Below are 15,966 nucleotides of genomic sequence, written 5' to 3' on the forward strand. Positions count from 1 at the left end.
CCAATATCAATCTGTGGTATGCCCAGTGTATGTATGTATGTATGTATGTATGTATGTATAAACACATTATATAATTTGATATTATATACATAGACACACACATATTATATACACACACACACACACACACACACACACACATATATGTTTGTAATGTCATGCAAATACCAGCAGGTGGCACCATTGCACCATTGTCATTTGTATACATATTTGTATTTAGTTACTGCAGCAAACCTTGGTATCCGTTTAATATGTTGGCAATGTGTAGGTCGACAGTCAATAGACTATTTTCTTGTGTAAACCACTGCCACTGCAACATTTTGCTTTGTGTCGACTTTTGTATATATGTCAACCATGTCCATTTCAACCATATAGTTTTGATCTGTTGACTGTGGACCCTTAATACCATTACCAGCAAACTTCTAGCTCAGATAAATTATATAGTATAATATAATAAATGCTAGGGATGATAAATGAACACTGTGAAGACACAATGTTGGTTGCAATACATTACAAGGTTATTAATACAGTGTGCACTGTGAGGCTAGGATGATCTCTCTCCCTTATATACACACACACACACACACACACACACACACACGCGCAGCTATGCTCATTGTTACAGAAAGCAGGATTTCTAGAGATATTAGAAGGGAGCAGAGAATCCAGCAATGCATAGAATGTGTTCAGTAACGGCCTGAAGCTAGCACAGGATAAACCAGGAAGTGTGGACACATGCAGACACGGCCTTGTTCTAACTATTAACTGATGTACATAAGCTCTAATAGTGTTAGCAATTTACATATGCATTATTTACTTCTAGCCACTGAATATTCTGCCTAAGGGCTCGTAGCTTACTGTCAAATACTGTAAAAGTTTTATTGAAGCTAAATGTACTTTACTTGTTACGAAATACTTCAACATTGAATGGCATATAATGTATTGAAGCCCAATACAATTACTGAAATTATGGAACATTTCAACTGACAACTTTATGGCTGTATTATTTATGGGATTCTGTATCTAGAGCCCCCACAATGCACCTCTGCTGCTGCTACTAAATAGCATGTTTGACAAGATCAACCAGTTTAATAACCTCATAGTTATATTAGTAGGTAGGAGAGGGTCTACTTTAATCCACTATAATTAAAAGGAGCGCTACAATATACAATGCAGTTTCTAAAAAAAGACTGCTAAGAGGAGGAATAATGGGAATGTATATGAAGATAGCTACAACAATGTAAATCATGTGTAACAAAATAGACAGAATATAAACTACAGAAACACACAAGAGTGCAGAATGTAAACAGAGAGGAACAGACAGGTCATTAATCAGGATGTAATCAACAAGGAAGTCCAGGTCAAGTAAAGTCAGAACTTGATTATTTGAGATAATCAAGTGAAATCCTGAAGGTCTACAACCATTAGAGGCAACTACGGTACAGATTGACCAACGAAAGAGGATTCACCCAGTTTTCCCAGTTCTGCTGTAAGCAGTCAGAAAATCTTAAACTTCAACAATCACACTGTACAAGAAAAGACTTGTGTGTACACATGGTACAATATGCCTCACGATGTTGACGATTGTCAACATGGTGTCAGCATCACATGCAGATCGCAAGGGTTTTAACCCTTACGATCTGCTTGCGATCCCGATGCGCGTTCACGTATTGCAAGGCAGATAGTCTTGGCTGCCTTGACTATATAGTGCAGATCTGCACTCTATAGTCAAAATTGTGCCACTGCATGCATGCCGTGCTATGCGAGTCCCGATACGATCTGATCATATTGGGACTTGCATAGCACAGCATATCTACCCTGTGTACACACCATAAGAAGGACATTTTACAGTACTTTATACACTCATGAGCTGCAGTAATGGATACCTGAGAAGGTGATTTGGATACAACCACAGATGGGGTGTCTGCAAAAAATGTGGCTGTTGCAGCAGCAGATGGGGATGCAAAAGGTTCCTCTGAGTCATGGTTGGTGGTTTTGGCATCTGTGGCTGTGGGAGGAGCGATATCAGGAGGGGATGATGGAGTCTTATTGGCTTTTGCTGGGCTGGAATCACTGAAGAAAGAAAGAGATGTTACTCAAGTGAAACCTGAACTTAACCTGATGTTTCAGATGGGTTGTACATTGAGAATTTCTCTATAATCTATGGTCTTTTCTTGTCCTTACTGTATATGTTTTTTTTAATAAACATGGTCTCCACCATACTTCAGAACTGATAAATGTGACAGACATTTTTGAGCCTCTTTTTATCTCTACAACAATATTCCATATATATTCCCAGTATAAGTGCACAGCAAACATGCAAAATATACTTACTGTAATACTAGAGTAATTGTTGGAATGGAGTAGTCTATATGGCACATACTGGGGTAGATGTATTAACAAGTCTTTAACATTTAGGAAATATTGAGTCCTGTCATAACGTGGAGAAGCGGACACCCGTATCTCCTAAATCAGGCATGTCCACACTGTGGCCCTCCAGCTGTTGTGAAACTACACATCCCAGCATGCCTTGCCATAGTTTTAGCATTCCCTAATGGCAAAACTGTTGCAAAGCATGCTGGGACTTGTAGTAGTTTCACATCAGATGGAGGGCCATAGTTTGGACATGCCTGTCCTAAATGTATTAGGAACCCTCTTGCTGGTAAGGAGAGAAGTTATATTCTCAGTCCATGACTATCCTTATTGGTGCCTCTGTGAGGTCCGTGTATGCGCCTTAAAAAAAAAAGAAAGTCCCTCTCTTCCCCGGCTGGCTCACCAGGCATGCACGAGATCTTACTATTATCACAAGATCTCGAGTGCAGTCCAGAGCCAGCAGCAGGGCTAGCGCTCTCCCTGCTGTAAGAATAGGACAATTCTAGCAAGGGGCTGACAAAGCAGCAGGAGCAGCTTAACGGGTAATGTATGCCTGACAGCCGGCCATATATCGCCCGAGCCAAAAAACAGTAGGGGGATTGAAGGTGACAGCCTTGCCGAGCATTAATAAACAGAAAACAAACCAGCATGACTCATAATATTTATTGCTGTATTGCCACCTAATCACTAAATTCATCAAACCAGCTCATTAATGTCAGTGGAGCCCAATTGCTGGCAGCTGCTTATCTTTGAGCTCCCGTATTTGGTAATAACTGGCAATACTTTGACCTTCATATTTTTAATATGACAGCAGACCAAACTAGGATGAGGATAGCCAATGGGAAGCTGTAATCCGTGCTTGTGTAGCTTCTGATTGGTCTTATGGATGACATGCCTCTTTTCCAGCATTACACCTGGTTTTTGCCCCCAAAATTTTCAATAGGCGAGTGGTTATGTCCATTTGGTGGTAGATCCAGATCACAGTGGACATGGCCACACTTGAGGTGTGATTAGTGCTAGGCTGCACCCCAAACCTCCTTTCTTCACCTAAACACCCATCCCTTTATGCACAATACGCTTTCAGTGGCTCAGTGATAGCACCTTCATATAAAAATCAATGGGGCAGATGTATTAAGCCTGGAGAAGAGATAAACTGGAGATAAAGTGGAGATAACATGGAAGAGATACCACACCAGCCAATCAGCTGTGTTTGAAATATGACAGTTGGGATCTGATTGGCTGGTGCGTTCTCCTTCCACTTTATCTCCAGTTTCATCTCTTCACCAGGCTTAATACATCTGCCCCAATGTGTGTGGCACCCATATCCCCCTGAGCTATGGTTTTCAAATCTCATCCTTGCTTTACAGTCACAACCATCTAAAGTGAACGAGGAGGTCACTTTACCTTCTAGAAGATAAATCCGATGGTTTGCATGGACAACATATACTATACTGTAAACCTCTAGCAAACGTACCTTGGCATAAATTTACTAAGATGGGAGTTCTGTTGGAGAGGAGATGTTGCCCATAGAACAAATGAGATTCTGCTACTTATTTTTTATTTAGTATCTTCTAGGAGATAATAGATCTCATCTGATTAGTTGCTATGGGCAACATTCCATAGAACTCCCATCTTAGTAAATGTACTCCCTTGTCAGCCCAGTACCTTACTAATTTGATAGGATGCACGGTCATGAATTTTGCAGCAAACCAGAAGATGGCGGCCTCCATTATACTTCAACTACACACAGACATGCAAAGAAAGTACAATTTTTAATACATTGTTCATTTATCCAGGCAGCCGGCAATCGAAGACGGATCTTGGTTTACAATCCATAGTGGGGCCCAAATGGTAGTTGGTGAGGAATACAGGACATATTAGCAGGTATTAGTAACTAGTTACATAGACACTGGAAATAAACCCATGCTGAGCTCACACATTAATTCTATACACTCTGCACCCCTTATTAATGCACAATGCAGTTTCTACCGCTACCTGCTCCTCTTTAGCCTCAGTCTGGAGAAAAGATTATTTTTCTTTCTGTTGAAGGTGGTAGGATACAATTACAGTCATCAGTAAAGAACTAAACTCTTTGTACAATGTTACCTGATCCTAGAAGCACATATTTTGAAATCTAATTGGACATAAATTTAATTAGCATTTTTTTTTCTTTCCTGAGCAATGTGCTCTTAGCCATGCCAAATTAAACAGATGTCTGGCATATGGCACCTTGCTTAAAGGCGGAATGGGGTGAAGGTATGAAGGGGCATGCAAGTACAGTATGGGAGTGATCACAATAACACAGCAGGACTCTGCTCCATCTGTATCCAGCACCCATCAGGAGAGTGACGTGCGGCGCTGAGGGCTGCGTGTTCCAAGCGACTTGTGGACCTAACTTCTCCGATCCAATGCCCGTCAGACCTCTGACACGTGGTACCGAGGACCGGGCAGACGGCACCTATCACCCACAGTATTGGACAGTAACCATCAGGACCCGGTAAGCTCCGGGGCTGTTGCCCATATGAATATTGTCCTAAGACTGTATAATTCCTCATTGCGTGGATACAATAATTTACCATTTTCAGTCACGTGGAATTACATCTATATTATATATTGCCCTACCTGAATCCAAATACATCTCAAGGTATATCAAGTGGCGACAAATATAACTTTCCTGCTTGTTGGAAACTATCCAAACACTTACACAATTGGTCTAATGGATACAAATTGCCCTACTGTTACATGATGATTATAAATTGTGCTTGGGAAGGAAAACTGAGATTGTAAGATTCTGGACATTACCAATGATTAGTTCATACAATTGGACTATGTTCAAGGGGTTGCGACAGTTATCAGCAAGAAAAGAATGGAGAGATTACAGCCTCCCATATAGTCTGGAACATTCTGGTTTTTACATCCCCGGACCATACAGGGAGGCTGTATTCTCTCCATCTCCCTGGTGACAGGTGTCAGACACCTCCACCAGACAGGACAACCCATGGATGTGGAGGGACAGAACACGCACTATAAGCTTCATAGGGGCAGAGATTGCTGCATTGAGCTGGACCATTCTGGCATTATGGGTCGTTCCAGCTTTTACACAATCCCATATACCTTTTACATGATACTTTTACTCACATACAGACATACTATATTGTGTATATTTGTGTACTATAATTTAAGCATTTAATACTACTACTGTGACAAGTTCCATTTCCTCTGTATCTAGTGATCACATACAGCATAACTGTGTAATCTGATGTTACTGTTGCATCAGTGGCATAACTACAGAGGGTACAGGAGATGCAATTGCTATGGAGCCTGGTGGATTGGCCAGGCCCCAAAGGCAATCCCACTACACCCTCTAAGATCACTTTTTTATTACTGCACATCGGGTACGGGGCCCAGCAGTGTACTTCCTGGGAGGGAGGCAAAGCTGCTTGTTCTAGAGAATCAGTCAGTGATGCCGCCAAGTCATGGAGTCCCATAACAGCTGATTACCCAACACCCTGTATAGTAAGAGGGTCCTGCCAGGTCTGTCCGTCTATGCCCCCTCCTTTCAGTGCATGCGGCACACATGGGTCCTTGAGCCAGAGTGTCCCCACCACACACTGGGACCCTTATTTTAATACTTACCCCTCCAGAGTCCAGTGATGACGGCAGCAGCGGTGCAGAAATCACCAGAAAATTGGCCACCGTGCCATTTTTCTGTAGACCTGCACATGCAAGCCTGAGCCCTCTAGTGCCCTCCAGACCCTCCGTCTATGCCCCCATGTGGTGCTCTGTCGCTCGGGTGTGGTATAGGGTTCCGACAGTTGGGATCCCGACAGTCATTAGCCCGACGTCGGGATCCCAACTGGCCGGTGAGCGCAACAAAACCCGTTGCGGCCTCGCTGCAGACACGGTGGCTCACTACGCTCCCACCTATTCTATTCTCCCTCTATGGAGGTCGTGGACCCCCACGAGGGAGAATAGCAGGTAACCGCCTGGAACCCGTCTGTCAATGTTTTGACAGTCGGGATCCCAATGCCGGGTAAATGCCTGCCGGGACCTCGCCCGGCACCCCTGTCGATTCGTCTGTCCGCACATATCACCAGCATGCCTTGCCACATTCTTGCTATTAGGGAATGCTAAAACTATGGCAAGGCATGCTTGGATCTGTAGTTTCACAACAGCTGGAGGGCTGCAGGCTGGACATGCCTGATCTATACCATCATTTTGTGCTCCATCCGTCCGTGTTTCTATCTATGCTTCCTCCATCCATCCTTTTATACCCCAATATAGTGCCCAGTCTATAAATCAATGGCTTTCATGATTTTGCTATGGGGCCCACAAAGTTCTAGATACACCCCTGTGTTGAATGCAACATTTTGAAGGTAAAATAAGATGAAATATACAGTCATGGATTGCACCAAACTAATGAACCTCATATGTTGTTTTAGCAGCATCAAGTGCTATATTTACCAAACATGCAGACTAGACATATTTGTAATTAACTAGTGTGCAGGGATCAGCATAGAAATGTAGGAGATTCTGAATATAAAATAGGGCACATGAATGAAAAAAATTACTAGTTGCCTAAGAACGTGTCTTCTCTAAATAAGTTTGGATGTTCACTATGTAGACAGGAGTTACACTTTCTGTTATGCGTCAGTCCAATAGCCATTTTGCTCAGAAGTACTGTTCAATTAATTTGTGCAATTAGAATCACAATACTATGGTCCAAAACTATATAAAATATATGCTTCAATATAAGAAATACATGTTTTTTCTTTTCTTTTTCTTTTTTATTTTGGGGGGGGGGGGGGGAGAGATTAGATTAAATGGGTTAATGAATATTTCCAGAAAACAATGTCCAAAGTTATTCAATTAGCCAGATTGCACCCAGGTGTTTAAGGCGGAAGTTGCAGGTTACCGCACCAACAAAATGCTGTTTAAAAGCCGGTTTTCATGCTGTTACCCCAGGTGGTAAGCCCACTACTAACATTGCGGCAACATCACAGTGCTGTATCACAAGTATGGCACTGTTAATCACCTGTACGAATTATAAATAAAACGTGATAAGAGTTAAATCAGATTCACTGCTTTTTAAATTGCTCCGGGAATTAATTCCCGGAGCTATTTAATAGCAGTTTTAATGGAATCCACCCTTTTATTTCAAACTCAACCTTATTCATTATGTTGTAGCTCTAATAAAATAATTTACTCAAAACTAGAATATAAGCCTATAAAAACAGATAGTCTAGGCAAACCTCAGACAACAAAATGTAAATTTTAGTGAGATCTATGCTTCCCGATTGTGATCAGATCATAGAAATCCCTCTATAAAGTCTGCATCGTACCAGAGTCTATTGCGCAAGTCTCCGGAAACATGGCACCTTCCATGTTCTGGAGACAAAATTCCTACTGCGCATACTCAGCGGCCATTTTGTCAGCAATTTTTTTGTGGTGACAGATTTAAAAGTAATTCGGTAACTTGGCTGCATTTTCTATATTCTTCATAAGTATTTCTAGAATGTGTGCAATGTGTGTGGTGCACATGGGCCTCTGGGTCTAAGGGGATACGCACCATTCACACTGCACCCATGATTTGTTACTCACCTTTCTACAGAACATAGCAAATGCAACCAAGTTACAGAATTACTTTAGTGACTGCTTAAAATAGGAGACCTGTAAAAGGTGATAATTATGCAGATTAAGTAACTATTGCACAATGGTGCCAAAACTTACCTAGGCTGGGCTTTCACAGTGTAGGCATTAGTAGATGGTTTTCCCTGCTGACTCTCTAAAGTTGTCATTACTCCATTGAGGTTTTCATGCAGCTGTAATAAAAATAAACACATTTGACTTAACCTTAAGATCCAGTTATTGCTGCAGATACAAAAGTAAATAAAAAAGAAGAAGATTCATTATTTGCCATGAGTGAAGACACAAGACAAGTTGTGGAAAGGCGAGAGAAGTTTGTCTAGAGGCACTTCCAAATATTTTATCGTTACAAAATCTAACAAAATAAACAAACAAAAACAGTTAAAATATATTTGTGCTTTATGGATTGAAGTTGAATAAATAAAATCAATATAAACCATAGCCTGTCCAGTCAGGGTTCGGCATCCCCTAGGATCTTTGTGATGTCCTGGTCGGTTGTGCAACCATAGATCCAAGCTTGTACTGCAAAGACATCCAAAGCTGCCCAACTCAGATTCCCAGCCTACTTGTAGCCTATTCAGCAGGCCCCCAGCCAGGGCCTCTGCAAGCAGGATGTTGTGCTGGCTGCATGATAGAAGGTGGCCAGGCCCTCTTGCTTCTAGTCCTTCAGGTGTAAGTCTAGTACTCCAGCTCAAGTGCATAGAGGAAGCAGAACAGGAAGAGCAACATGTGAGCCTATTTTGTCTGTGCATGCACATTGGCTAAGAAGACAAGGACTGGGTCACTGGCTCTTCCGACAACAGCTGTCTGTTCAGGTGTTGTGGATTGAAGGTGTATGCTGCCAGCTCCACGGGACCTTAAAGCTGCAACTCCTGCCTCTCCTCATCCTCCAGGGTGTAGCAAAGATTCAGCCACAGGCACCATCAGCCAGGATGTAGACCCAGTTGCAGACATCCTCCACTCTCTTTCAGGGCCAGTTGCTCAGGGAGTCCCCTTCATGAGCTAGGGATGGGTCACCCTCTGTCAGGACCCTGAACTGCAGTCCCATCAGCCCTCCCCTGATGGCAGTTTCGGAGCTTACAATATATAGTCCCTATCACATGGACAAACATACATTAGGGTCCATTATTGGCAAAAGCCAATTTATGTACCAAAAATGTTGGATTGTGAGAGGAAAACTAAGGAAACCCACAGAAACCAAAAGAGAACATACAAACCCTCTACATATAAGGCAATAGTCAGGAATTGACCTCACTGTTAAGCAGTAAAGTCTCATCATGCTCTGGCAGACAGAGGTCCACTTATTATGCAGACTAGCAGTTTCTCACCAGCTGGAGACTCACAAGTTGCCTAGGACTCCTTTTACATGACCATACTTATTCTGCTGGATCCGAAATCTAAGACATCCGATTACAGATCGTATATAAAGTCCTGACTGATGTCAGTCATAAAATATGGTTCTGAAACCAGACACACCCAACAGCCACAGTCCTAGCCATTTTCTTAACCCGAGAATTTACAGCTGGAATCTTTTTAAACATTAATTTTAAACATGTGCTCGGTGTGGCTTCAAGTAAGTAATAAGTTTCATCTCCACAGAGGAATTCTTAGTATTTTACATGTTTTTACTCCAGATTCTCAAGCCTGAGCTCTTATAAATAAGGCAATCTCTCTCAGATGAAGATGAAGTACGCGTGCAATGCACTTGGCTCTGGTGAATGAGGGGGCCGTCTACACTGTTCCTGCACATCAGGTACTTCCACCTTGGAGGAGAGGTTTCTGAGCATGATTCCAGGTCCAATCCGGGTAAAGCTGTCCAATTTGTGCTCCACTCCAGTGGTTGCAGAGTCCTTTGGCGCCAGCTAGTATCAAGTTTGTTATATCCTGATTAGATCTAGTTGCCTTCACAACCCTATATAATAAAGTTTATTATTATAGACAATAATAATAATAATAATAATTATTATTAAGGCCCACCCCAGCTAGCCTCAATGAATACTCCTTGCCATCTCCCTCTCTATGAACAAGAGCTGGATCAGACCGCCCAGGTTCATTCATTTGTGGGGAGGCCAATCCCGCTCCACTTTTCAATCCCGGGATTCAGGATATGAAAATCTCTCCATACCGGGATTCCTGGAATGCCCAGGATTGTCTTCCAGATGCCAGCCATACTGGGAATTTAAGCAGGTCGGCAGGTGTGTGTTTGCGGTGGATGGGGGGCACGGATGTTACAGCATCCCGCCCTCATTCATTACCTACACAGTACAGGTAAGAAAATGGGAAATAACAATTTTAGCTGGTATTAGTTCATTAAATTGTTTTGTTTGAGGAGATAAAAAAAAATTAACTTCAACACCCATGAGTGTCCTTGTAAAGCTGCCCATGTGCTAACTGCCACAGCACTCTGGAGAGCTGCAGAAGTAGATTTTTATTAGCTGAAGTAATGCTAAACAAAGACTGCAGAGGGTTTTGCATTATCTAATATCAAGAATTTCGAAGGCATGTTAAGATTGGTAGTTTCACAAAAGCTGGAGGTTTGAATGTTCAATACCTTTGCATACTGTGATTTTAATTATTTTTGTCAACCGCTACAGAAGTGCTTGTACAATGAGAAAATACAGAGTTAGCGTGGATCCTCTATTGCAGGAGATCTACCAATTTTCATATAGCATGGTTTAAAAATAGAACAAAAGTATCCATACTGCGTCCAGAACCTTTATTTGTAGGGAAGAAACCTTTAATGTGTACCAATCATTAACACACAGTGAAGGCAGCTATCAATGACACCTTAAACCAGTGGGAGACTTAATTAGTGCCCTATAATAATTTATTAGAGCAAGCTTATTTTAGTTTGAGACTTTTTTGTCCCTTTGCTTTCTAATATTATTATATGGCGACACCCAATTAACACAAACCTCACATTTTGTGACTGGACAGTTTTGGAAGCAGGGGTGCACCAAGGGCCTCGCAAAGTGGCTGGAGTAAGAAAGTTGGTTGATACTTTCTTACTCCACATGTAAATGACTTTAAGATAGCACTCGCAAAGAGGCATTAGTCACACTAAGGGCCATATTCTAGTTCACTCTTTCTGACAAAATCCTTCTTAGATGGACAAAACCATGTGCACTGCAGGTGGGGCAGATGTAACATGTGCAGAGAGAGTTAGATTTGGGTGGGGTTTTACTTCAAAGTGAGATCTATATTGCAGTGTAAAAATAAAGCAGCCTGTATTTACCCTGCACAGAAACAAAATAATTCACCCAAATCTAATTCTCTCTGCACATGTTACATCTGCCCCGCTGGAGTGCACATGGTTTTGTCCATCTAAGAAGGATTTTGGAGTGAACTAGAATAAGGCCCTCAGTGACCAGTTTACAGCGTTTCCAGGCGGTATAGGGGAGTGGTCGGGAAAACGCAGGCCTGTCATGGTCATTTACACAGCACTTTTGGGGCACTCATAAATTAGTAGTTGCAATCTTCCTTGCTACTGGACAGCCCTTGAGAGCTGCTCAGCCTATGTGAATCTCTGATGCCCCCATCTTTGACAATGGTGTCTATTTTTCATAAGTCATATGCTGTTGGACAGAAAAGAGGAGACCACAGTGGGCATCCCTACGCTGAGGGAATCTTTTGGACATATTAGCATATTCTTGCAATTGCGGATGGCAAAAAAATCGCAGCACCATCAGCAGCCACATCTGAATCAGGCCCCAAGTAAAAACACACACACACACACACACACACATATTCCAAGTAATGGCTTGAGAGAAGTACGCAAATCCAGTTGCAAGTGTGATTTTCTCCACAACGCAACTGCTGATATTAGCAAGTAAAGCTGCCAACCAGCTACCACAACTCATTCGCAATTCCGTACACATACACAGCATATACACAAGAACAATGAACATCAAGCTTAAGCATAGCCTCATAAAACAGCCGTGACACAGCCGGGTTTTTACAACCACTTTCCATTTATACCGTGTTAACACCCCTAAGTGGTAACTTCCTGTCAATCACTTTGCAATAGAATCCCCATTGTGTACAGGTTCACCCTGACACCTTGGTGCATGCACAATGTGAATGGCGCACCTGTGCAGTCTACCGATTATCGCTCAGTTGCGTTGAATATTGGCTTTGCGCACATCCATGAATCTATTTTTTCATTTTGAGCTTCCTGTAAAGTGAACAGCCTGTAGCCAGACCTCTATAGCACAGGTAGGTCTCATGTCCTGTTTGGTATTCAGCTGGACAATGGGTGCAATATGTGGTGCTGTTTGCAGCATTTATTATTTATTTATTAACAGTTTCTTATATAGCGCAGCATATTCCGTTGCGCTTTACAATAGCATTTAAACCACAGAGGCGAATGCAACTGTATTCATCCCAAACATGAATTCTCCAAATCACAAATTATCTTAAAACATCTACATTTTTATATGCTCTATATTAGAAGTTTTGTTTTATTTATAAGTGGACACTAGTTTCTGCAGCACAATGCAATAGGTTTTACCAACATGTTTTCAAACATAACATTGTAGTTTAAGGGTATGGGGCCTTTGCATGAAGCCCATGACCGTTGCAGATTTTTCTACCCAATAAACAGTCCACACAGAATGCATTCAGTTTAGAAACAGCTGCAATCTCCTTACCTTACTCATTTCTTTATGGAAGTTCTCCTCCAACCCAGCAATGCTCTGGAATGTGTTGACATAGAAACCAACACGGCTGCCAAACAAACATAAACATTATCTGTCATTTCTCCCAAATGGCTGATCCTCAAATTTCTGAGAGTTTGCGGCTGTTCAGGATCGTTACTTGAGTCTTGTCTGGGTCACCTGTCATTCCTTTTTAATAGTGTCTAACAGAATAACATTACTTTTAATCTAGGTTTCTATTTTATGGATTTCAATAGGCCTTAAAGTTTAAAGTGAAAAAAAAAAAAATACATTGCTTCTATCTTCTTACCTCGACATGGTCAAAATGGTGACACAAACAAAAGTCGACATGGAAAGGGTTGACCTGAGTTTTTCACATTTTGTTGAGGTCGATGTTAACATAGGTTGACCAGGGAACCGTATAAGACTACCACCACCCCTTGCTCAGGGCTGGGCAATTGCGGCCCTCCAGATGTTGAGGAACTACACATCCCAGGATGCTTTGCATTAGTTTTGCTATGTGGCCATGCTGAAACTGATGCAAGGCATGCTGGGATGTGTAGTTCCTCAACATCTGGAGGGCCGCAATTGCCCAGCCCTGCCTTACATGGTTCACTGCGCTTGACATGCTTCAGGCACGGTGCCCCACTGAGTTTAGTACACTATTATATTCCCCCTCCACTAGGATGGTAAAGTATGAACTTGTCCTTTTTTTTTTTTACATGAAAAACTCTTGTCAACCTAATGCATGTTGACATTTTCCATGTGTCAACCAATAGTGGTCAAACTTTTGACCGACGTAGAAACTGTCAACCTAATGACTGCATTACCTCCCATCCACCATCATTGCTGTTTATTGTACAGCTCTCAGGGGTGCAGAAGAATAACTCTCTCTGCACATGTTACATCTGCCCCACCTGCAGCGCACATGGCTTTGCCCATTTTGAGAACACATTTGTACTGCAATCAGATCTGAATAAGGCCCAAAGTACAGCGGCGGCGAAGTCAGATTTACTGCTGTTCAAAATGGGTCAACTCAAGTCATGATCAAGACAAAACTAATAGGGCTTTTCCTACAGTTCTCAAAAAAGTTCTAAAGGTGTGCTCAGTCATATATTACAATGACGGTGCTGAAATTGCAGGTCATTAGGGTTTTTCTTTTTACATTGAGAAGTTTATGTAAATTTCTGCCCAAACTATCCCATCTGATACAGTTATTTTATATGAAGGGGTATGTGACTGTTAGAACCACTGACAATGATCAGTTTTATACTGGAATAGAAAGCACCAGTGTTTTCCGATCGATGTCAATATTTAAAGAGTAGACTAACAGGAAACCATTGTTTTAAAGCAAAAGGTTAATTAACACTGGCTACACCGCCGGCTGTAAGGGGCAGGGGGGAATCGCTAAGCACATATTCATATACATGTTATCATGCATGTAATATATGTGCTGGGTCAATCCCCAGGCACATTGTATGCATCAGGCACCATGAGGTGCCAGAAAATTTGCATAAACCACCACACACTCTTAAGCCCACCCCCAGATTCCTATGAAACTAGCAAATTTGAGAGCTGGGTTAGCTTGGAAAGTGTGTGAAGGCCTTTGCTGATTTCTGGGCACCGCATAGCACCCAATGCATCCAGCACTGCCGATCCCCAGGGAATAGAGATCCGCCCCCACACCACAGCTATTGATAGTCATCAAGCCAAGTGTTGGGACTTCATGGATGATCCTTGGCTCTAATTTACATAACCCTAAATTACACATGTGCGTGCAGAAACTGCCCTTAATTTAGGATAGCCCCATCTCATTTCTATCTCTAGCCAATCTGGTTCTCATTAACAATCCTAGCCTCTGGGGTTATTACACAGCTGCCAACTACTGATACATACAATATACCTCTATAGTGGACAGGCCATATTCTGTTTTCCATCGATCAAAACTATTAGGTTTAACTAAACCAGACATGTTACACTTACATACCTGTTCCATAATGACGGCAGCTCCTCCTGTAGGTCCATGTTCATCTCCTCAAACACTTTCTGGGATTTTAGAAGCTCTTCCTCAGCCTGCCCAGAACAAGACAGAAGAATGTCACAACACTGTGTATAACACACATGAATTCCTGATTCTATGATGTAGGGTAGGCAATATGGCTGAATAGTCATTTTAGTAAGAGGTCATTCTGTGGTTACTTGTAATATCCTTACAACCCACATCGGCAGTATAATATTCTGTATATAATTTAGTTTCTATTTATATAGTACAGTGCTGCTAACGGTAAATTACAGCAATATAATCTACATTAGATTACACTACTTATTCTACGCACATATTTTAGAACATGCAGAATTGCTCACGTGAAGGTTCCTTCATGTTGTACCATATCTTCATGATAAATGTGTCTTTTGTTTTATGTGCCTTCTATTGTAAAAGACTAATACTTCCTGTTTATAATATAATGCATATTTGTGTGTACAACTTCTTTGTTCTAACCTAAAATATTACTGTAACAGGAAGACACATTTGCAGACATTTTATAAAATGGCGCACAGGAGGAAGATGATATCACCCATAGCAACTACAATTTTGTTTTCATTTCAGAACTACTGTTTACAAGAAAATTACAGAAATGCACAGTTGTCTCTGATTAGAACCAGATCATCCACTGACGGGTGTGGTATGCGCCTCCGACAGTGGCGATCCCGACAGTCCTTATCCCGACGTCGGGTTCCTGACCGCCGAAGCTCCAACAGGGGGGCTAGCACAAAGAAGCCCCTTGCGGGCTCGCTGCGCTCACCACACAGCGAGCCTAGTGTCTCGCTACAGGTTTTATTCTCCCTCTATGGGAGTCATGGACCCCCACAAGGGAGAATAGCACCTGTGAGTCGGGATCCCCCTGTCGGAGCAGAATACTGACTGTTGGGATCCTCACTGTCGGAGCGTCATACGGCACCCCCACTGACAATCTGGGCTCCCACACAGCACAGAGGCCCAAATGAGTGTTTGTTTGTTTTTTTACTTAATAAAGGTGCCCCTACACCAGCAATGAATCAAAATAATACCCCGATCCCCTACTGGTAGTGCCAGGGGTTCAGAAACAGTAAACATGCGTTAAAAAAAAAAAAAAAAAAAAAACTTTTTAACATGCTTAATATTCCTTATCCCCATACTGATCAATGATCATTGCTGGCCATTACAGTTGTGCTGGATGTTTGGGATATCAGAGGATCACCCTCACTGGTGTATGGGCATATTCACTCATTATTTTGACAGTGAGTGGAGGCA

The 15,966-nt window shown here is 42.0% G+C and overlaps 1 protein-coding gene across 6 annotated transcripts in view; it reads right to left on the bottom strand.

Annotated features, from left to right (window-relative positions):
- BIN1 (bridging integrator 1) overlaps positions 1 to 15,966 on the bottom strand; it is a 112,358-nt gene that overhangs the window by 21,945 nt on the left and 74,447 nt on the right. For all 6 annotated transcript variants that reach the window (XM_083153662.1, XM_083153660.1, XM_083153666.1 and 3 more), the window contains 4 exons: positions 14,662 to 14,747; positions 12,669 to 12,744; positions 8,104 to 8,195; positions 1,887 to 2,073 (listed from right to left, as the gene is read on the bottom strand). In XM_083153662.1, the coding sequence (XP_083009788.1) occupies positions 1,887 to 2,073; positions 8,104 to 8,195; positions 12,669 to 12,744; positions 14,662 to 14,747 (441 nt within the window). The remainder of the gene's footprint in view (positions 1 to 1,886; positions 2,074 to 8,103; positions 8,196 to 12,668; positions 12,745 to 14,661; positions 14,748 to 15,966) is intronic.

Source organism: Crinia signifera, chromosome 7, assembly GCF_055691185.1.
Source record: "Crinia signifera chromosome 7, ASM5569118v1, whole genome shotgun sequence".
Lineage (NCBI taxonomy): Eukaryota > Metazoa > Chordata > Amphibia > Anura > Myobatrachidae > Crinia > Crinia signifera.